This window comes from Maylandia zebra, linkage group LG8 (genome assembly GCF_041146795.1).
Source record: "Maylandia zebra isolate NMK-2024a linkage group LG8, Mzebra_GT3a, whole genome shotgun sequence".
Classification (NCBI taxonomy): Eukaryota; Metazoa; Chordata; class Actinopteri; order Cichliformes; family Cichlidae; genus Maylandia; species Maylandia zebra.
In genome coordinates, this window is record NC_135174.1 from 5,628,259 (window position 1) to 5,651,269 (window position 23,011).

At 42.0% G+C, this 23,011-nt stretch overlaps 2 protein-coding genes across 6 annotated transcripts in view; both read left to right on the forward strand.

The window, feature by feature from the left end:
- Positions 1 to 8,917, forward strand: part of mprip (myosin phosphatase Rho interacting protein) — a 45,753-nt gene extending 36,836 nt beyond the window's left edge. For 2 of the 3 annotated variants that reach the window (XM_004575934.4, XM_004575935.3), the window contains 8 exons: positions 3,199 to 3,346; positions 3,470 to 3,587; positions 5,152 to 5,311; positions 5,436 to 5,549; positions 5,706 to 5,792; positions 5,885 to 6,047; positions 6,140 to 6,225; positions 7,956 to 8,917. In XM_004575934.4, the coding sequence (XP_004575991.1) occupies positions 3,199 to 3,346; positions 3,470 to 3,587; positions 5,152 to 5,311; positions 5,436 to 5,549; positions 5,706 to 5,792; positions 5,885 to 6,047; positions 6,140 to 6,225; positions 7,956 to 8,027 (948 nt within the window). In that variant the 3' untranslated portion in view covers positions 8,028 to 8,917. Of the gene's footprint in view, positions 1 to 3,198; positions 3,347 to 3,469; positions 3,588 to 5,151; positions 5,312 to 5,435; positions 5,550 to 5,705; positions 5,793 to 5,884; positions 6,048 to 6,139; positions 6,226 to 6,567; positions 6,643 to 7,955 lie in introns of all 3 variants that reach the window. The other variant, XM_012916257.4, reaches the window with a different exon arrangement.
- A 2,541-nt stretch (positions 8,918 to 11,458) lies between these two features.
- Positions 11,459 to 22,359, forward strand: si:dkey-94l16.4 (uncharacterized). 3 transcript variants are annotated; one of them, XM_004575926.5, is made up of 6 exons: positions 11,459 to 11,659; positions 12,750 to 15,421; positions 17,121 to 17,214; positions 18,410 to 18,459; positions 18,584 to 18,647; positions 20,070 to 22,359. In XM_004575926.5, exons 2-5 carry the CDS (start codon positions 12,755 to 12,757, stop codon positions 18,644 to 18,646), a joined length of 2,874 nt encoding a protein of 957 aa, XP_004575983.1. In that variant the 5' UTR covers positions 11,459 to 11,659; positions 12,750 to 12,754; the 3' UTR covers position 18,647; positions 20,070 to 22,359. The 3 variants fall into 3 exon arrangements, with proteins under 3 accessions (XP_004575983.1, XP_004575985.1, XP_004575986.1); XM_004575928.5 differs by having other exon boundaries at positions 20,096 to 22,359; XM_004575929.5 differs by lacking the exon at positions 11,459 to 11,659 and adding an exon at positions 12,062 to 12,323.
- The last annotated feature ends 652 nt before the right edge of the window (positions 22,360 to 23,011 follow it).

The following is a 23,011-nucleotide window of genomic DNA, read 5'->3' on the forward strand; positions in this document are numbered from 1 at the left end:
TACGAGCAGGAAGTTGATAAGTTGAGGCAGGAAATAGCAAAAGCCAACGAGACACTTCGTCTCCGTTCAGAAGAGAATGTAAAAGAGATTGACTCGCTGACGAACTGTATGGAGAACTTGAAGGAGCAGCACGAGAGGGAGATGAGTCGTCTCCTGGAGAGGTTTGACCGGGAAATGGAAGAGCTGCGAAGCATGATGAATCTAGCAACTGCAGGCAGGAATGAAGCAGATGACAACGTACCTTTGGATCACGCCTTGACCCTGAAAGAGCGCATCCAAGAGCTGGTGACCCAAGTCTCAGTCATGACCGAAGAGATGAGACGGCGCGAAGAGCAGGGCGACGTAACCATTCTGCGGCTGAAATACGAGAAAGACCTGGAAAACCTGAAGGTGGAAGTGCTCCTTGTCCTTGCCATCCTCCATCTGTGATGCCTTGTTTTCCTTTGTGGCATTCCCAGATCCCCCTCCCTTCCCCAACATCTACTCCCTTCTCTCGCTCTTTGTTCCGTAAACCAATTTTCTTTTGTGTTGCATGAAAACTAACCTGCTGCAGGTTTATGTTATCACTGATGCTGCTTTAGTTGTTTATTGAGGAACCCATTTTGTTGATGTTTCGTCAAAGTTACCTTAATGAATACAAGACTGAAGCCTCAAACTCTGACTTGGAGTTTGAAGCTGATGGCTTCTCTCGAATTTGGGCTTCAGAAATCTGTCAGTGCCCGACTGTTCTGTGAAATGAGTTCCTCTATTGGTAGTTGAGTGTGCTTACTGATCTAATCTCGGCAGTTTTAGTTACAAAGCAAATAACTGATCCTTTGCAGCACCTTGAAGTCTTTTAGAGTTAAGAATTTTAAAAAGACCATTTCTGTTTTCAGATTAATATTAACTTTAATTCTTTTCCTTTTGCCGTTTCTACTGTTTATTCCATACTGTGACTGAGTACTAGCTTTTTTTTCTTGAACTTGTCAGCAGCTAATTGGCAGCACTTGTGATGAAACCCAATATTTTCTCAAGCAGAAAAATTAAATGCCATTCCTAAGATAATAAAGGCTTGTCCTCATATACAGGGTTGGGGGCGGGTTTCCCATTCGGCTCCAAGAGCTGCCCAAAACTGCACACCTCTGCAATGGGGAAAATGCCCTCAGTGACAAGACGTCACTGAATAAATATCTTGATCTGAAATTATTTGATATTTTCTTGAACATAAAGGACAACAGCTCCTAGTTTTTCAGTAGGATTTGTATTGGAGAAGGTTTAATACAAATTCCATTATTATACCCTAATTTGCAAAGGTATGCTTCCAAAAACTCCTGAATCCAGATAGGATAGGCTTCCAATGGTTATTTGTTCCTATGTTAGGCCTCACATTGCCATTTATAAACTACCAGAGCTAAAAGTAAATAAAACCATCCCCCATAAATCATCCTGCTATCAGAGGCACAAACAAATACATTAACACAATCAGCCATACCTGTTTATTAAACACAGTTTCTGAGCACTTAATGCAGGGATGTTTAATTTGATATGCTTACATGAATGAGTGTTTGGGGTTGTGTCTGCTAAGTTTCAGTTTTGAGGTAGTAATTGTCGATCACAGCTACAGTACGTTCTGTGATAATGAAATCTGTGACACCATGAATTCAGTAGATGTTGCAGAAAAACACAATTCAACTTTAACAGGGCAAACGGGACCTAGTTATAATTTTGTATGTCTAAAAGAGGGAATGGACATACGGCTTTGGTCAAAAGTTTATTTACACTCATCGTGGATATGAGTGTTGTTATTAATAATGAATTCTTTTGGAATGATTGTATAGCATACATCTTTATTCACTTTATAAACAAGAATTGGGTGAACAATTTCAAATTCATTTTGGATTTTCTCTGAAAGGCTCAAATATAAACATATATTCATTAAAACCTTTAAGAAGTGGTCACAAAGGTTCTAATATATCTTTTAACTTGACAACACCAAGGCTTATTACTGTTAGTTATTTATTAGCGATCATGATTGACTGCAGCTGGTAATTTCTCTTTGCCAGTATTTTTTGGATTGACCAGTAACACCTAGAATCACCATCACGTGATACGAAATTGGCCAGAAAGTTGAGGACCAGCCCAGGAACCAGCAAGGCTCAAGTCTGCCATGAGCTGGAAACCGCTAACTGTCACTGTCCAGAGTGAAGCCAGCTTTATGTGGCCACGGACTAGGAGGGAGTTAACAAAGAAAGAAGCCCCTGTTCAAAAATCAAAGCCTTCAACCGCCACTCAAATTTGCAGCTATAAATTTGGAAGCCAAATGGCCTCTGGAGAACATTGTATATGGTCAGACAAGAGTAAAACTGAGCTGCTCGGCCCCAATGACAATAGGTATGTTTGGATAGAGCAATACAGACTAGTATAGTAGCAAGATTGCATTATGAAGATGACATTTTAATTCATCATTCACACAGCTTTGTAGCACACCAGTGAGTTTTACTTGTGTTGGCTCCTCATATAGTCTCTTTGACTTCAGGCAAACCGAAGGACCTGGATCGGGGCACAGCCACCAACCAAACACCCAGATTAGTGGCAGCGAATGCAGGACGGAAGTAGGGCAAGGTTTTAGGTTGGGCAAGTGCAAAGACTATTGAAATCTCTTCTTATTGAGGATTATTATTCTCCCTCACTTTATTCTCACCATCCAGAAGTGGCAGTTTTGCAAGCTGATTGGGATGTCCTATAACACATGTAATGTTTGAGACACCCAGTTATATAATTGTCAGCTTAACCACACATTCCACCAAAGATTTGGCCTCCAGGCAGATTAGGATTTGTGTGTTAGCTGTAGGATACAAGTGCTGTTTGGAGTCCGGATTTCCAGAAGCTCGGATATTGTGCTGTGGACAGGAGATGGCAGCTTTTTTTTCTCTTACATCTCTCTCATTGTCTTTGCCCTTTTCTTACGTGCGTTGTGTATCCTGTCATTCCTTTTAATCCTTTTTGTACTCACACAGGCTCAACTTGCTCATGGCTGACAAGCTCAAGCTTGCAAGTGAATTGCTATAACTAAATTGATGATCTTTGCTGACATATAATTATATATAAAGGTCCAGGAGGTTTTTCCTCCTGCTCAGCTCCTGATCAGGAGAACCTTTTGGTCCCACGTTCAGGTGACCTGTAAACTCACAGCTGCAGTGTGCTCGCTTTTTGCCACAGGCCACCTGTGAGAGAGGTTTCGCTGCAATGGAGGAGTCTCACCAGAAAGTGATCGACGAGCTGCAGAAGAAACACCAGAGAGAGCTGGAGAACCTGAAGGAGGAGAAGGAGAGGCTGCTGGCCGAGGAGACGGCAGCCACCATCGCAGGTAAATAGAAAAAGTCGTACCAACTGTATCTTTTTCCTACTATATCTTTAGCTCATCATAACTTGCTTACAATGCGTTACAGTAAGTTTTGATTAAAAAGAAACTTTTTGTTTGTTATCTCAGCTATTGAAGCAATGAAAAACGCCCACCGTACAGAGCTGGAGAAGGAGCTGGAAAAGGCTCGCAAAACCAACAGCAATACGGAGAATGCAGACATCGAGGAGATCCGCAGACAGCATGAGTGAGTTCTTCTCATACCCATAAGCACCAAAGTGTTTGTAACCCCTCTCTCATCTCAGCTGATGAGGGCTGACAAACTATCAGGCTGGCTGAACCAGTGATCATGCCTGGTGGGACATGTCAAAAATGCTGTGAAGTAGTTGTTTGACAAGATACAGTGCATTGTATTCTGTGTCCTGATTGGCTGTAGACCACTGTCAATCAATCTCGTGCCGTGTCTCCTGTACAGTACAGAACGCGTTCAGCTTGTCAAATTTACATAAATCTTTGATCACTACCAGCGTGACTCTGAAGTGCCGCGCCGTGTTTGTAAGTTTTCTCCCCAACAAACACAACAATGTCGATGAAACGTCGTCACCTGCAGGTGCCTTTGGTTTCATTCTATAATACTGGTCTTATTTTTCTAGCAGGTTTGAACTTTGAGAGTTTAAACAAGAGAGAAAAGTGTAAAAATGTTCATTCCTGTCTGAACAAAGTGTGTAATGAGGGGTTTTACAGCCTTAAAACATCTGTAATAACTGTAAAAAATAAAGTAGGCTACTTCGCAGATTTCACTTATCGCGGGTTATTTTTAGAACTTAACTCCCGCGATAAACGAGGGACCGCTGTATACTTAAAATATCTTATAAAGACAATTTTAGGTAAAAACTGAACCATTACTCCGTACGGTGTGGAAGTCTGTTATGCAGTGGTGGATTTTGGCTGGCACGGTTTGAGTCTATGTCCCTGACATTGAAGGAAAGCAGCCTTCCATGCAAATGGTTATAGGATGAATATTATGTGAGTTATGTTCTGGCCACAGCTGTCCTCAACTCAAATCTCAGCTGAGCTGAACACCTATTGCTAGCTATCAAAGCATTAGACTGCTTTTTTGTAGAAGAAATAAAATTCAGTTCATTTTATATTGTTAGGCACAGACCTTAATAATTCATTAATGTAGAGAAAATCCCAACAATCATGCTCGTCATGGATACATAAAAGAATATTCCTGTTGACTAAGTAGTCCACTGGACAGGAGGAAAAATTCAGATTAATCCGCAAGATGACTTAAAAAGGAGAAAACTGTTGGAATTGAGCCCAAGGTTAAAATTGTCTGTACAAATGTTCCACATGTATTTAAGAGTTGACTGAAAAAAGTAATGGTTCGTGTAGCTCGACTCTGAGTGTAAGATAATTGTACTAATAGGTTTCTGCTGACTGTGCAGGTGTCACTGCTGACTTGTTGGGACATGCATGCATGCACTGTGTTCAGCAGCTTGACACCCTGTGATGCTTCACACAGGAACATGTGTGGAAGTGCAGGTGTTGACTATAAATCACACTGCATTTAAACTGGCTTAGATTTTTTTACATTCTCTATTTTCACTCTGATGCCGGATAAAAGGAGAAGCTCTTTTTTTTTTTTTTATTGCAGGGAACAATTTGCTGCTGTTTATTTGCTCTGAAATAAAAGTACTCAGCATTAACCCCAAACTAACAGATGCTAAAGAACTGCCTGACCTTCAGGTTTTTTTCACTCCTGAAGTATTTTTTTCCTCTCAGCACGGTGTTGAATTGTATTTCAGGGAGGAGTTGTGTTCCTTCCAGCGGGAGATTGAGGTGTTGTCGGAACAGTATTCCCAGAAGTGCCTGGAAAACGCTCACCTGGCCCAGGCACTGGAGGCAGAGCGACAGGCCCTCAGGCAGTGTCAGAGAGAGAACCAGGAGCTCAACGCGCACAACCAGGTGCCGACAGAAACGCACACTGCTCACCTGAGCGCACAAATAACTGTGTTATAACTGCCCCAGTGGGCATGAAAGTGCACTGTCATTCTGAGTCTTCTGATTTGCTTCTGTGGGATGTTTTCAGGAGCTGAACAACCGACTGGCAGCAGAAATCACTAAGATGCGCTCCATGACCTCTGAGGATGGAGTGGGAGACACAAATACCACAATACAGGGGAAGGAGCTCTACGAGTTAGAAGTAAGGTTCAAGTCGCATAAGTTCCTGGATGTGAAACGTATGAAAACGAGTCTCTGCTAGTAAGGTTTTAATAGCCTCTCCTCAGGAAATGTTTCCACCCTCAAGGTGACTTGGCTCATATTTTTAGCATAATTTTTTCCTCGTCTTGTTTTCCAGGTTATGCTGCGAGTGAAGGAGTCTGAAGTCCAGTACCTGAAGCAGGAAATCAACTCCCTCAAAGATGAACTGCAAGCAGCCCAAAGAGTACATTTCAGTTTTTTTCTTTCCCCCTCATAAATTCATCACAGATCTAAAGATAAATCCTTTCTCTGAACTGCCAAACAATGTGCTTTCAGGATAAGAAATATGCAACAGATAAGTACAAGGACATTTACACAGAGCTGAGCATTGTCAAGGCCAAAGCAGAGCGGGATCTGGGCCGGCTCAGAGACCAGCTGCAGCTGGCTCATGAGGCGCTCGGGGAGCCGGCGCTGGAGGAGGTGGAACGAGGGGGCTATGGTACGAAAACGCGCCGCAAAACACACCTCATGTTGGAATCGACTCGCACCCAGACTCTTATCTTATTGTGACCGACACATTTTTTCCTCCAGATATCATGAAGTCCAAAAGCAACCCTGACATCCTCAAGATGGCAGCTGCTGCAGCGAAACGCTCAGAGCGCACCATGAGGTCAAAGGTGAGTGTCCTGTGAAGGGGCATGCAAAGAGTTTTATCAGATGTGTTAATTCAGGTTTTCTCATTGAACTCTATCACCCATTGTATCATTGCTCAAGCAACAGCAGATATTGAAAGTGGTTAACTCCAGCCTTCAAAAGCCTGAGAAGTTGTTTCCAGTGACTTGCTGCCACCTACAGGTCACCTGCTAAGTTGCATGCAGCATTGCATGCAAACCGGCTGCAATTTCCTGATCCATGTCGTGACTCCCATCAGAACTGCATTGTAGGCATTGTATTGCAAATGAAACACCGCAGTAGTCTTACACACACTTGCCTGTGTGTTTTCCCCCTTCTGTCTTCAGTCTGTGAGTCGAGACATGCCCTGGGACAGTTAGGGCTGCTGACGACGTGTAAGCTTCCTCCCCCTTCTCCTTTAGGTAAACCAAACCAGACGCACCCATGGGTGGATAAGCACACCCTCCTGTCCTCCACCTCTCAAGCCACTCAAAAGATCAGATTCTGCACATTAGTATGCACAAATACTCCACACTTGCATGGTGGTGAAGAATGAATGTCAGGTTTGGTAGAGTGACTGTGTATGTGACTTATCACTGGGCTTGATTACTAATATGTGGGTCCTTTCACTTTATCAGCCATGAACTGTATTGTATGAGGGGGTTACTTACACAGTGCTAAACAATGAAGTCCCAAACCTAATAAAAAGCTGTTTGTCAGACAAGTCAAGATGCACCTGAACTCTTAATTAATCAGCACTGTTAGGCAGGTGAATGATTAAAATGACAAGAACAACGTGGAAAAACTTTTCCTTCATCTTCACTTTCTCAATAAAATCAAAAAGTAATTTAGCTTGAATATCTTTAAATAGACTTGTTAACATGAGAGTTTTTGTCTTAGTAATAGTTTAATGTTCACAGTAAAATAATACTAGAAGTGTCTGCATCTAGTCGACTCAATATTTTGTTGTTCTTGTTGGTTAAACACATTTTATTAATGCACCAATGCATCAGTTCCCAGTTCAAAGATGCGGTTGGCGACTAACCAGCACGATCTCTATGAAGGGAAGTTGTGAATGAATAAGGGAGGAAGTAAAGAGGTCACAGCCTTGCTAACTGCCACAGTGCTTTGATGTGAAGCTGCCTAGCTTGGAAAATGCTTTTTCAGTTTGAGTGACTTCATGACAAAGGTAAATGTAAAATCAAATATAAAATGTTGGCCAAGATATGAACTTCAATCACAATGGTCATTTTATTTATTGCACATTTTGTTATACTTTTAATTCAATGTGCACAAAGTAAAAGCTTAAAAAGCAACATATGATTTACAGTGAAAAGAGCAAAATAAAATGCAAGTTAACAGTGAGAACAAAGAGGTTTGGAGTCTGCTTTTGAATATGTGCAATTAGCTGAACATTAAAAGAACTTATATATGTATAAGTTATAATGGAGAAACTTCGAGGTGAAGGAAAAGTGTTGACGTAAAACAGTTGAGTTAAACCCATTTTATGCAACCTTTTATCAGTTTTGGGACTCCATAGCACACATGCTAAAGAAGGGTTTGCTATCAGTTGTAGTGTGGTGTGTTAACACTCTATTTGAGAGGGATAACTCACTGGGTGACATCAGGTTTACACTGGGAGAAACACTGCTTGCTCAGAAACAGCACACGTGTCCAGAGTTGGGTTCATCATAAACTTATTTAGCATCTGCTTTTTCTCTCTTCATCCCACCAGAGTCTGAAGGAAGGGCTGACAGCGGAGCAGAGACTCCACCTGTTTGAAAATAAAGACACTAAGGAGTTCTGACAGTGACACGTCACGTCCCCCTACCTTGCTGCATGTTTAGAAGCCCACTATATTTTAGCTCTGTAATGACTTATTTAGTAACAACTACACACTGGTCACCAAACACAGATCATTTATTATTAAAAACATGCTATGAAGTTTGAATTTCATGTTTAGTTTGCATTCCATGCACTTCAGTTAACTGTGACTTTTTTGTATTTTTTTTCCTTACTGTAAATACTGTTTTTAAATGAGCATTTTTCATGCATACACTAGAACTATGACTGTGTAAGCTACTGTTTTAACTCTCTAGACTGTTGCTAGCCAAAAGCATAAATGTGATGTTAAATGGCTAAACTACAACTACATAATGACGAGTAATACTTGCATAACAAAACCGTAGGAATGAGTCTGGCGTTCAGTCTGCACGTTAACGCTCCTCCTCTCCGTTATCATTCCAGCACAGATGGAAGTGTTGCTCAGTAAACAAGCTATAGAACAAAAGTGCTTGTCTGCATTAGAAAAAAGTGCTCACCCATGTTGCTGCTTTGTGTTACTTTGAAATTAACATCAAAGATGTTTCTGCAGTCTTGGGGAAAAAAATCAGATAAAATCAGTGCGCGACAGCTGAATGCATCAGGACAAGATTCACTGACTATAATTTAAATATATATGAAAGTTTATATAGATTTTTTTTTTCTCTCACTGCAATCATTGGTCCAACTGTATAGGAGTTGCTGGAGTTGGTTTATGTTTGTAGTCTTGTTCAGTGGCAGTCCCTTTGTATTTATTTAAGTGGTTGGGATTTTTCTTTCACATTCCCATTCCTCTGTACTCTATTATTGTAAATATAAAGCAAATATACACCAACTGACTACAGGTTTATTAGCAATAAATATTTTTGCACCCTTTTCTGTGTGTTTTGAAGTTTTGAACCACATTTGAACTCGGGGTGTGTTTTTTTTTTTTTTTTTTTATGGGGATAAATATTCTCAACAAACACTGAACACAACTTATTTTATTGTAACGCTTAAAGTCAAAGAGGGTCGGGCAAAGCACAATCAAATAAAACTTTAAAACTGACACCCACCCCCATTAAGAATATCTGGTAAATACAAAGCTGTACATATCTTCTGACTACTACAATCGCAGTGGTGGTAGGATCATGGTAAGAAGTCGCTTCTCTACAGCAAAAATGAGTCACGACGAAGGACTGAAGTTCACCTTTCAGCAAGACACCACATCCCAGATTTGGATACGGATTTCTCTCCTAATATTAGCTATTTGCTGATTTGTATGTATGACTCCAGACACATGAAAAACGTGAGAAACACTACAACCATTTAATTAGTGCTAATGACGCATAGTTTTTCCATGAGAAGGCATGCTGCAACGTCCCCTGTAACATGTTTTGAATGAAACAAACACAACAACCAGTTGATTTGAGCAGAATGTAAATGAGAAAATAAACAACTCCACACATAACAAATATTAGGGAATCTATTTTTTGGAATAAAAGTGTCTGCTAACATTTTCAGTATCATTATTCATCTTAAAAACTATTCACAGAAACCAAAACCCCCTTTTTTTGTACCAAACTCTAAACATATTTCATTCTGCAAAGTTGACCAAATTGAACATGACCCTATGTGAACGAGTGGAAGTGCAAAAAAATTACAGTAGAAGAACTATTTTTTTGTACTTCCACACTGGCTTCATTTCTCAGCTCCAAAGGTTGTCCCTTGGTGTCAAAGGGTCTGGCTATAGTCATACGCAGTAATTGCTGTGACATTCCTTTGAGGCTGGAGTGAAAAGGTTTTGGTGACAATGAGCATATTCTATTACTGACCATGGTTTAACAAATGGACGTAGTAATTTATTTAGTATAACCCAAAATGAGACTTATAATTAGATGTGTTGAGGTGACTGTTGTGATCTGGCCTTATATAATTAAAATGGAATTGAATAAACCCGGGAACATGTTTACAAAGGCCTGTTTTAAATTTCTGAAAAACTATTTTCTTGCCATTGTTTACGACCTTCTTCATAATGGTCATCAGCTGTTTATTGTGCTTTAGCAAAACAATTCATTAGACAGTAGTATATGAACTAATTTTGTTACTTGCCTATGAACAGTCCTGTGGTTTTCATTTCTCTGCTGCATTAACAGGTTGCTTTGAGGCCATTAAAAATAACTCAGATCTAAGGCACGCTAAGCTATTTTCAACTATAGAAAACCTGTACAGAAACAGGTTCAAAGTTTAAAGTGTGATGTTATGATGAAATAGTACATGCCATACTGCATATGTTTTGCATACTGCATAGTACAGTACATACTTTGTGAAGGCAACAACCAGTCATACCTACTGCCACTTAGGATCACCAAGTAACCTAACCTCATGCATGTCTTTGAACTGTAGGAGGAACCCAGAGAGAACATGCAAACTCCACACAGACTCCCATGACCGTCTTGCTGGACGGTCACACATTACATTGTAACAACTGTTATTCACATCACCAAGTGATTTTAATGTAACTTTTGTTGTACAGTATGCATTATGTGTATGTTAGTGGTATACTAATTGATGGAATACTTCCTTATCTCAGTCTTACCACTGTGCTATTGAACCTAAAGTGTGTTACCACTTTGGATTTCATCATTATTTATTATTCATCTCTGGCTCTCTTCCACAACTTGTGTTTTGTCCTGTCTCCCTCACCTCACTTCCAATGGCTCACGGTGTGGCATGGGTCCCCTCCCTGAGCCTCTTCTGTCAGAGGTTACTTCCTGTTAAACGGGAGTTTTTCCTTCCCACCTTCGCCAAGTGCTTGCTCATATGGGGTCGTGTGATTGTTGGGATTTTCTCTGTGTTATTGTTATTATTAGTAGTACCTCACAATATGAAGCACCTCAAGTGTAGTGACTTGATGCTAATATAATGAAACTGAACTATTATTATTAGTAGTAGTTGTTGTTGTTGGCCTTTCTTTAATACTGCTATCAGTAGCAACGAAAGATCATAAAACACTCAAAAGTAAGGCACTGATTAGTACTTTCTATTAGATCACACCACTCGTCTCCCATAATGCCTTTCTGTTCCTTAGCCAAGTGACAACTGTTTCATTGCTCGGTTTGACTTGTCAGGGCACCCGATATCAGATGACGGCAATGCTGAATAAAAAGAAAACACAAAAAACTTTTCATCATCAGTGACTAGCAGCAGAACTTGACCTTGAAGTAGGCTAGCCTACTTCAAGGTCAAGTTCTGAAGCTTTGACAGCTTGCACGCAACCGCTGGATAACTGGCAAATTAATTTATCTGGAATAGATACTGAGTTTCATTTCACGAAACCTTTTTTGTATTTGGACTTTGCTTTTTATTGACATGTTAAAATTTTATAGCACTAAACCTACTGGTAATTACTTTATTGTGAAAGGAGTGCCCGGAAGCCTTAGATTATGTACAACTTGACAGTGCTGCTATCAGAGTAGTGTGTTCCTGGAAAGTGTGTGGATCTTTATTTAATTTAGGGCTTTCTCACTTTGTAATTTTTACTGGGGTTCATTAGAATAGATGTGTTGCTGAAGGAGATGTGGGGCGGGAGGGATTCTTAACTGGACGTTTAAAAAAGCTGCGATTTCTCCCGTCCGGGTAAGTTTTGATCAGCAGCAGAACAGCACAGCGCATTACCTCCGCTCTGTCTTTGTTTCATCCAGCCGGGCCTTGCCCCGATGCTTGCTGTTCTCTTTAATTGAGAGAACGTCTCGCCAAACTCCATGAAAAGTAACCCGTAATTTGATAATACCTTGGTTTACGTGTTGTTTGGACCTCTACTAGCGAACAGGATGTCTTTCTCTAAATCTTTAAGATCTACTCTTCAATTCGGAACTCATTTAATAAAGCAAAGGCCACAATTTTAAACAAAATAAAACATCTTTAAATCTCATTGGCTGCTGTTTTCGCACTAAAGTTAGTAAGAGCCGCAGTAGGATGTAACCCACGGTGTCTGTCACTGAGCTATAAAAGTTGTCAATTTATCGGAATAATCACACTTTGCGGGCAGTGGACCTCGCCGAAATGAACAGTGGCTGTTGTCGATAAGTAGAAGTTGATAAATCACGTTTTGTATGATACGGTTTCCAGTCTTGAACTAAAAATCCCTTAAAGTTCTCAAATCTTTAATGCAGTTAGAGAATGTTACCGGAGCCGGGCCTAGCTAGCGTTAGCTGTGGCTAAGCTAAGTGTGGTTAGCAAGCTCGACCTGTTAGTTCTAGTAGTTAAAAAGTCAGTCCAGCGTTCGGACAGAGATTATTGGGTAAACGTAACAACTTTTTATTCAGAACATTTAATACTATTAAGACAATTTGGAAATAAGCCAAAGCGTAAATTGTCAGTTAACCCTTGCCATATTCTCCAGCGTTAATGAAAATCAAGCACACGTCAGTTTCCAAGCTAATTTTAATAGCATGACTTCATTTGTACGGGGTTGTGGTTCAGTTCTTTGCTTCAAATGAAATAAGCTTACTTTTGAGTGTGTTGAATAACAGTGTAACAAAGTGTCAACTCAATGTAATGGTAAAAAGTAAAACTGTGATTTGGAGCTTTTGGGGGGAAAGAGTATTTGGTCTTAGGAAAGCCACTCTGGTTATCCTGTGTAGTGGTGAAATAAACCCAGAAACTGATCTCTGTATGCCACCATTTATAAGCTAACATGAATATCTTCTTCATTTTTCTACTGCAGTTGTTATGGAGCAGCCACCAGGGAGCATAGATGATCTACAGCCTCAAGAGCTCTCTACTTCCTGCATCCCCACTGTGATCGACCTGGCCAGGAAAGGGGAAGAATGTGTCCTCAACTCCACGACGGCTTTTGATGGCTTGTCGATGGTCAAGAGCCCCGGCTGGTTCCCAAACTCTGGGAACAGCAACCCTGGATTACAGGGATTCTCAGAGACCAGCTCCTCAGACATCGCACACCAATCAGGGGATCAAATTCAGCCAGACAATGCCTTCTCGCGCACTACAGTCACCCTTTCATACGTGAGCCGGTCTCACGTCTTGTCTTTTCAAGACACCCTATCTCAACACTCGCCTCTGTACAGTGTGTCGCCTATCAGCAAGTTCTCCCTCCACCCTCCTTGTGACACAGATAAAGGGCTCGGGGAGACCGGCTATGCAGTGAACCAGCATTACTTGGCGCAGGTTGAGGGGCCCGAGGACCTCGCCACACAGACGGAACTTTTTCAGTCATTGTCTCAGGCTCAAGGGGGACTGGAGAACAATGTGGACAGAACACAGGACTCTCATGAGTGTAACAGTGGAGTCACTTTCGGTGAGAATCACAGCCTTGCTGGTGATGACAGCCCACATCTGGATAACTGTTCAGGAGCATGTGCCGAATCCTCTCCAGAGACTGTCACCCCTGTCACAGAGAAGGACGCGGAGAAAGCAGGCGCTGAGGTGCTCTTTCTCATGTCTAAGACACCAGAGCAGGTGGTTGCCTCAGACAGTGCGGGTGCCAGAGACCTTTGTTCACTGAGCAGGGAGTATATAAGTCCTCTGGAGGACCCTGTTTCCCCCTCTGCTACCTCACTGGACGATGTGGAAGATGTATTTGTGCTGCCTCAGGCCTCGAGCTCACCCAGCGGCGACAACTCTTATCTTGAGACAACTGAGGGGGTCTCGTGTGATAGCTTGAATACAGAAGGGGCCATTCAGCCAAGCTCTGGCATCAGCGATGGCACCACAAGGTTGGATTCAAGTGATGAAAATAAACAGCCGGGCAGTAGACGAAAGGCTGCGCTGGAGCCTTTGATCGACTTGACAGATGATGTTTGTGCAGCGGAAGTTCCTGAAAACAATCACAAGACTGTTATTCCTCACATGAACGGGAATGCAAAGGCACTAGAGAGAAGTTTGAAAGAAAAGAAGCTGCCAATACGTTCCAGCAGAGGGACACGGCTAGAGGCCATAGTTATGAATATAAATTCAAGCAGGTATAAAGTATCAGGATGCATACGCACTAGTAACAAAGTTAATGCTTCCCAGTCAACATCTAGCGATTCCACTATATCTATTTCTAAGAAGAAAGACTCTGTGTTAGCAGGTAAAAGGAGAAGCCGAGTAAAAGTGTCTGCCTCAGCGAAACCAGTGAAACAGAAAGCAGTAACTCCTCTGAAAAGAGGCAAATCAAATAACCTGAATACTGACAGCTGCAAAGACTCTACCTCTGATTCAGAAATGATCGGTAATTCTAAAAAGTCGCGGCGCAGCGCACCTCCAAAAAGCCCCCGGTCTGCTGCGCGGAGAGAGAGTTCAAAGACTGAACCGGTGAATGTTTCCCAACCTGTGCACCCACCCGAAACTAGCCCTGTGAAGTCAAAGAGGAAAACCTCCCCACAGTCAAGTCCTCAGTTTGCTCTACATAATAACTCAAAGGAGGAGCCTGAACTGCTTCCTCAGCCAGACCCCTCAGTGGAAATCCAGGTGGCAAGATTTTCACCACCATCAAAATCTCCAAAGAAAAACCAAGGCAAAGCCAACAGCAGATCTCCTGCTAGCAAAGCGTCGCCCACTGCCAAGACGAAGGCTGCTCGCACTCCCAAAAGAAGGCGAAAGAAACATAAAGCGGGTCAGTCTTCGTCCATGTTTTCCCCAAAAGAGCCTGAGATCAAGCTCAAGTATGTCAACTACAAGGAGGATAAAAGGGATATGAGGCCAGACAGTTTCTCTCCGTTTATCCACGTGGAGCGTCAGCAGTCCTCTCCGTCGCTGTGTACTGTCGTCAATTACCCAGAGGAGGTAAGGGCGCAGCACAAGAAGGGCTCGCAGCAGCAGGCTAATACCAGCGGCTTCATTTCTGCAGTCGTACCCAGCACTTCCTGTCTGCAGCTGGGCCGGGTGTCCACTCACGGTCAGGATCAGCGCCCTCTTATCTGCTGCCTGTGTGGGCAGTCAGCCAACGCCATGGACTTGGGGGACCTTCACGGCCCTTACTTCCCTGAAGGTTACCAGCCGAGCACCAAAAAACCAGCCAGCACTTTAGGCCTCAAAGAGGATGACTACAGTGATTCGGACTCTTCATCTTGCAGCATGAGAGGAAGGGGGAGGAAGTGTGCCGCTGTGCCCGCTGTGCGGGCCCTGAGGCCTGGAGCTCAGCTGAAGAAGAGGGGCCTAATAGAGAACCACCGATGGAACATCAGCACCATCGGCACAGGCAGCCCTGCAGCTAAACGAGTGCGGTCAGATGCTAGCTCTGCGAATGTGGAGGACTGGTATAGCCCCCCTATGTTGCTTCTCCAACCTTGTGAATACTGGCTTCATGAAGACTGCGGCATCTGGTCTGCAGGCGTGTTCCTTGTGAAGGGCAAAGTGTACGGCCTGGAGGAGGCTGTCAAAGTAGGCCAGGAGACGGTAAATCTGCACTTTAAATTTGGAGTGTTGCACAATAGCACATGGACTCATAGCTGATATAATGAAGCTGGAAATGAAAGCAGCATTGTGATGTTAATGTACTGCAGGTGGCTTGTTTTCTGTGCCTGTAAGAGAGTTATATATTTTAAATGCTTTCAAATCACTGCAAGAGGAAATGTGAATAATTAGCTTATTAGCTCAGTTAGAAAAACACTGGAAATTATTGGTGCAGGGAAAACGACAGTGAGACACTATTTTTGGGGAGATCTCTTTACTTTTTGGCAAAGTTTTAACCATCTACACAGTAAGATGGGTACAGTGCATTCTCTTTTGAGGCCAAAAGTCAAAATTTGCAAATAGCCAGTCAGGATTTCTCACCTGGAACACCTCCCTGAACTCAGGCTTCCAACTCGGAAACCTGGAGCAGTCTCACTAACTGTAGTCTGTGTAGCTACTGTTGTATATTTTCTACTGGCTAAAATAGTCATATGCACTGACCCGGTTCTGTCTGTGAACGTGCTGCAGCAGTGTTTTTAAGTACTGAAATCCAAGCATAGGGAGTGTTGTTAGTGATGTATTAGTAATAAATATATACGCTCCCCCTTGCTGAGGAGCAAATGAAATCCGGATTTTCCAACTTTGCTACCAAGACTTGGTAACCTCGAGAGTGACGCCACTCCCGGTTCCAACATGGGTCCTCCAAGGCCGTTATTCTTAAGGAGAAAAATGGTGCCAGTGGCTTTACAACCATATAATTACAAGCACTGTGCAGTCAGAGTTAGGTTCTAATTTAGTTCTTTATAACCTACTTGATATAACCAGTTAGAAACCTTGTGAGAAAAGGCGAAAATGACCGAAAGTTGATTTAAAGGTTCTAGTTTCTGAAACTATCCTTATTCAGCATGTAGTTCAGATGACCTAGTCCAGAATTCCCCCAATGTTTCATTTGCCTCTTTTTAAGATAAGATCATTAAATTAAACATTGATCTCTTTTTAAGTCATTAGTAGAAATCTTGCATAACTTAAGGCCTTCGATATTTATATGATGATATCAAATGTGTGTTTCATAAAACAGTCCCTGCAAAATGTGTCACGGCAAACTTTTGACTGTTGGTTGAGGTCATACAGCTCAAGATAACCTGAGCTAGCTTGTGTTCATCCATTGTTCTACACATACACTTGAGACACTGCAGCTGGAGGAGCAGCTAGTGCCAGCATGTCCCTGCAGCCACCGGAGTAGGAGTTATGCATAGAAATTAATAGAGGTGATAGTATATTTTAGCTTGAGCATGCCTCGGGGACTTTTAGTTTGATGCCTGATACGACTGAAGATCAACATTGGCATCTTAAAGTCAAAGTGTCTCCTGTATGAAGGGTACACCAAGGCAGCGTTCTTTCAATTTCTCCCAAGGTGATAAGGTGTTAACCATCTTAAACCATCATGAGTCAGACCGATGTCAGATTGGTGGTAAATGCAGCCTTTCGGTTTCGCTTTATTTTGAAAGACTGTTAAAGAGCCTCACTGTTTACATCAGCCATTGTACATTATGACGACTGCTGCTGAAGGCAGTGTTTTAATTAAAACTATATAGTAATTACCTTAGTGCTATATATCCTGTCCCATGTAGTAAAAATGGAAATCACAGCTTGCAGAAGTGTGCACGATGTCTTCTCTTAACCTCATCTGCTGTTTTTTCAGACGTGTTCAGCGTGCAATGACCCAGGTGCTACGCTGGGCTGTTTCTTCAAAGGCTGCCCCAACAAGTACCACTACAGGTGTGCTCTGGAGTCAGGTACGCAGCAGAGCAAAAACTCTTATCATGCCAGTCTTGTGCAATTTTAAAATTTGCATGCATGCTTAAGTTGTAGACTGCATGTAAAAGATGGACCCGAATTAATTTCATTGACCAATAATTTTCGTCATAGTTTGAAACTTTTGTCACGAAATGTCTGTGAAGGTTCTCAGTCATCCAGGTCATCGTAGTCAAAGGAGCTTGCAAAGAAAAGCGTCTGGACTCCTTTAAGTTGCTTGAAGACGTTTCACCTCTCATCCGAGAAGCTTCTTCAGTTCTAAGGTCAAATGGCGGAGAGTCCCAGATTTAAACCCAGTGGGAGTATCCCCCCCCCCACAGAGGGACAAAAGGACCCCCTGATGATCCTCTAATCACCTGAGCCAAGGTGTGAAAATGGGTGTGGGTCCCAATCAGCCAGGCTCCTTTGACTTTTGTCACAAAATAAAAATGAGATAATGCAGGGGAAGTGATACAATCTGAAGTAATCTCCTTGTGCATATTTGACTCTGGCCAATGCAGAAGTGCCTCAAACTTGGATTCTTTCTGCTGGCGCCTGTGTTTGGGGAAAAATGCTTTCAGTTGTGTAGAAGTCCGCGGGAAAACGGCCCTGGCTCTAGGTGACATCCGTAAACCTTTTACGGAGTGTTTTATAGTCTTAACTGGTAGTTCCAAGTTTTCTTAAATACAGCATTTTTTTCTCTAATAGTCAAAAAAGCGAAGTATGTTTTAGGGCTTGGTGGCCAGGTTCATCTTTTATATACAGTCTATTTTTTCAGGCTTATCTTGAGTGTTGAATTTACTTACAGTAGCACGCAGCCCTGCAGGTTTTCCTCTGGTGATTGGAATTTTTGCCACCACCCACACTTTGATGGAGTAACTTTAGATTTATGTATGCCATCTGCCCCTCTGACTACTGTTTTTACTCTTTCTTATTTACTTTTTTTGCTCCACATCTGAAGTCTCAAATTAAACTTTAACAGGTACAAAGTTAAAGTTGAACACATACACCCACGACTGTTGCTTTGTGCTCAGTGTGTGCGTGCACGCATGTGCACTGTTCTGAAAATAGCTCCTTTGTGAAGGGCTGTTGGCTCTTATCACTTCCGCTCAGGCTGAACTTGCACGTGGGGGCGTTTGAGCCTTGCAGATGAATCAGTGCATCGTTGCCAACTCCTGTTCTGTTCTTGTTCTGCAGACTGTGTACTCATTGAAGAAAACTTCTCCATGAAGTGTAAGAAGCACAAGGTGAGCAGCAGTGCTCTTTAAAACTGTATTTGTGTGCGCTTTTAAAATGTATGTTTGCTCTTATTGAAGATTTGGCTTGTGATCATTTAAAAACGTAACCTCTGGATTTGTGATGTCTTCTTAGAACAAGACATTCAAAGGCCCCTCCAGGGAGCAGATGGGACGAAAGGGGACAGAAACCTCGTGAGGTCAGTAAATACTTTTTCTGCTTTCTGCTGATCAAACCACTGACAGTTGAAATATATCGGGCAACAAGAGAGCGTTTTTTGTATTTTTAAAGCTGTGAGCCAGTATAGTGGTTATCTTGGTTTGGAGTATCTGCTGAGCGGCAAAAGTACACAAGCTAATTTTAATTTAGCTCGTTTTCTAAACCCACAGTACCGATTTGCACGAGGCATCAACTTCCTGAAAAACAGTATTGAGCATGGTTTTAGTTTAACCTCAGCCACAATCAAATCATATGTAGACGTGCTGTTACCTCTAGAACATCGAAATGCAGCCAGAAATGAGTGATTTCATTTAACTGTTTCCATTAACTGTTCATGATATTATAACAATCTGGAAGTGAATGGGAAAGACAGCAACTCAGGTTAGCTCAAGAACAGTGTGTACAGAACTTAATGGAAAGGGTTTCCATGGCTGAGCAGCTACATCATCAACCACAATGCAAAGTGTTGGATGCATGGGTGTAAAGCATGTTGACACTGGACTCCAGAGCAGTGGAGACATGTTCTCTGGAGCAGCGAATCACACTTCTCCGTTGAGCAATTCGATGGACGAGTCTGGGTTTGGTGGTTGCCAGGAGAATGGTACTTGTGTGACTACACTGTGCTAAGTGTAAAGTCTGGTAGAGGGGGCATTATGGTGTGAGGTATGAGTTGGACTCGGCCCCTTAGTTCCAGTAAAAGGAACATTTTGGCCACTTTCATGGTCCCAACAGTTTGGAGATGACCCGCTCCAATTTTAACATGACTGTGCACCAGTACATAAAGAAAAGCCCATAACGACATGGACGAGAGAGTTTGGTGTGGATAACTTGACTGGCTTGCACAGAATCCTGCCTCAGCCCGACAGAGCACCTTTGAGATAAATTGGAGCAGAGACTGAGCTAGCTAGGCCTTCTCATCCAACATCAGTGTCTGACCTCACAAATGTGTTTCTGGAAGACTGGTCAAAAATTCCCATAAACACTCCTAAAACTTGTGGAAAGCCTTCCCAGAAGAACAGAAGCTATTACAGCTACAAAGGGTGGGCCTGCATCATATTAGTCACTATGGATTAAGAATAGTGTTCGCTCAAGTTTATATGCATGTGAAGGCAGATGAGTGATTACTTTAGGCAATATAGTGTATTTGTTAAAAACATATAAGCTAGTTTTATTAGATCGGAGGGTTTACTTTAACAAAGCATGGTTAAGTTTTTACTAAGGGAAATGGGAAACAAATGAGAAACATTGAGACAAATCGACCTGCTCTTATCACTCGAGCTACTGGTGGTTAGGATCCCGAACCCTGGTGTGATGACTCATGTAGTGGCAGCTGCTGCTACTTTTTTTGCTCTCTATGAAATGCATTGAGAGGGGTTTTTTGTTTTTGTTTTTCTCCTGTTAGAAGATTCACCTGCAGCATTTTCGCAGGCCTTCCCACCACCTCGCTGGTAACCATGGCGACACTGGACCAGGGTTGTTCTGACTGACAGCTAGCACCCGCAAACCTTAACTTCACCCTCTGTCCTTCAACTGCACTGTTAACCCCCACCAGGCACTGGGACTGGAGGACCCCGGTCACCTCCCTCAGTCCAGTCTGACAGTACTTATCAGCCAACACCACCCGCGGACTGACGAGAACCGTTCTTGAAGTAACATGCTGAATTTGTTATTTGTGTAGTTATTTATATGGGATGTTTTGGTTTCTTTTTTCTTCTTCTTCTGAATTAAATATGAATAACAATCAAAGATATTTAATTTTTTTTAAAGATTTTCTAAGTATTTGATTATATTTGGGTTATTTATTCTTGTATTGGTTTCTTTAGCAATTGTCAAAGAGGTTGGATTGAGTGTTATGTTTTGTTTTTTTTAAGTTATTGCTAAAGCAGTTTTGATGTTGAATTAAACAGCCAGTCATGGAGACAGAAAGAAGGGGCTGGTGGTTCAAGGTAGTACCCTCCCAGAGTAAAGGTACCTGATTATCGTCAACACAACAGGGTTCCAGATTTAATGCAACACCTTGTTGGATCATTATGCTTTCTGTTTCCCGTGCAGATTCACCCAGCAGGTGTTACTGAGCGAGCCGCAAAGCGTGCATGTATTTGAATGTATTTTCACAGGAAGCACTTTGGCCCTCTGCTCCAGCTGCAGTATTACTGTCTTCAGCTGACCACTGCCTCCAAACGTTGTTGGCTTCAGGCTCTTATATCTGGCTTTTGAGGCTCATTGGTCACCTTGTCAACTTAAAATAGTCAGATCCAACTGCCTGCCTCCCACCTCGGCCTGAGAGAATTTCTGCCTGTACGATCTTTAAATCAGTTTGGATCTTTACAAACTTCAGTCTGAATTGTTAGGAGCTGTGTTAGGGGTTTATAAATTATTAAACAATTAATTTTCTTCCACTCCTTAAGGAAAGGGAATCCTGTGTTAGATTTCCCTTTCATCATCTCAACAAACCAGCCCCCTTAGACTACAGGACCACTCAGCTGCTCACTTGACTTCAGACCCAACAAGGAGGGGCAACAGTTACTCTGGTGTTCCATCAGTCTTAAATTGAATAGGAATGGCCGCGCTAGTATTAAGGTTCCTGATGTCTTTACTTGGGCCTACATGCTGCTTTTGAAGAAGCCTTATCTGACTTACCAGCGCTACATGGACTCAGTGTTCCTTCACTAGCTTGTGGTCCAACAACAAATCCGTGGATGTACTGCACACGGTGTTCCTGAGGGCAGCTTGCATGCACTTTTATGCAGCAGACTCTGTTGTTAGTAATACCAGATACGTGCTGGGCCGCCTCCTAGTAAAACCCTCTGACTGCACAGGTGCTCACCTACTCTGTGGGACTGGCTCAAACCCAGCGTACCTGTTGAGGACGTCAGACTCTGTTTTTTGTTTTAGAAGAAAAAGTCTTTGTGATCAGTTTTGGTGTTAAAGTCTGTGTACTTCTCCTTAGCGCCATTAGGAGCAGCGCTGTGCTGTGTGAGGCCCATTAAGCCATTACTCGATGTCAACAGACATCCACACAGAGGCAGCTGAAGGCTTCGTCTGCTTAGTGTCTCACCAGCAGCAGCAGGATACAAACACACACATCTCCCTACCCTGAAAACACCATGTCTGTTCCATTTGTGCCATCTTTCTGTTTTGCCGTTTTTATATTTTGTTGCAGTGAAATAATAAATGTTTTAATCAACCATTTTTAAGTAAGCAGGTGTGTCACTGAGCCTGTAGGTCTTTGTTTTTCGTTTTCCAGTTTCAAGCACTTGTACCAAATAGAGATTTTGGAGAATGTTTTATTATTACAGTCTTGCAAAATGCTTGGATTTTTTAAAACTATGTTGTATGTGTGTTAATCTCAGGGCTGAATCTCAGATATTCGAATGGGTTTTTATGTTTGTTTTCTTCTGTTGTGTCAACCCCACATTGACTGGAGCAATGACACATGTAGCAGGAAGTGCTCATCTCCTCAGATGTAACGCCTTTTTTCTGTCCTGGTTACACACTACTCGTCACATTCCAACGCCGCCTCCATGTGTCCGTCAGTGATGCGGTGTTTTGTTTTAGGACATGGACTGCTTCACTGTCACACTTTTGTCATCGTCTTATTTTTATGGTAACTTTTTTTGTATTGTCTTGTCCATTTGTTGGAGCACCAGAGGTCATGTAATTGTTTAAGAATAAATATTTTGTTCACTGTTTTTCTGAAAGAATTTTTTATCTTTATCTTGAGTAAAGTTTTTATCTCATAATATAGACATATTAGAATACTGCAAAGCATCAGAATGACTAATATGAAATTATATATTATGATAAAAATAAATGTGAAATTGATATATAGTTATAGCATTTATCCCTTCATCCTGCATACTGAGGTGATGTCCACAGTTTGGCTCAGTTTTTCCAAAGTTGAGACATTTTTGTCTTTTTATTTATATGGTTGGGAAGAAAGCAGACAAGGGACAGCAGCATAAACCTGCAGCCATCTACAGATTTTTGTTGAATGAAATACATAAAACAACCACACACCCCTAAAAGAGAAGGAAGGGATGAAAGCATTTAAACCTGGGACACCTCCAGTAACTGGATAAAACCGTAGATGCTGCTCTGGGCGCAGTCGTTTAAAAGATGTAATCTGAATAACAATTATCCAGCTTTGACAGGGCCCTTACTTAATCCACTTTGTCTTGGTTGTTCAAAAGGACATTTTATAAAATCACACTGATCCAAAACTACTGAAAGCCTTACTGGTAATAACCAGTAATTTTACTGGGATGCAGAGGGCGCCAAAGTTCATGCAACAGAAAAGCTCCCTTATTAATTCATGATATTAAGTTTGACATTAACAGCTGT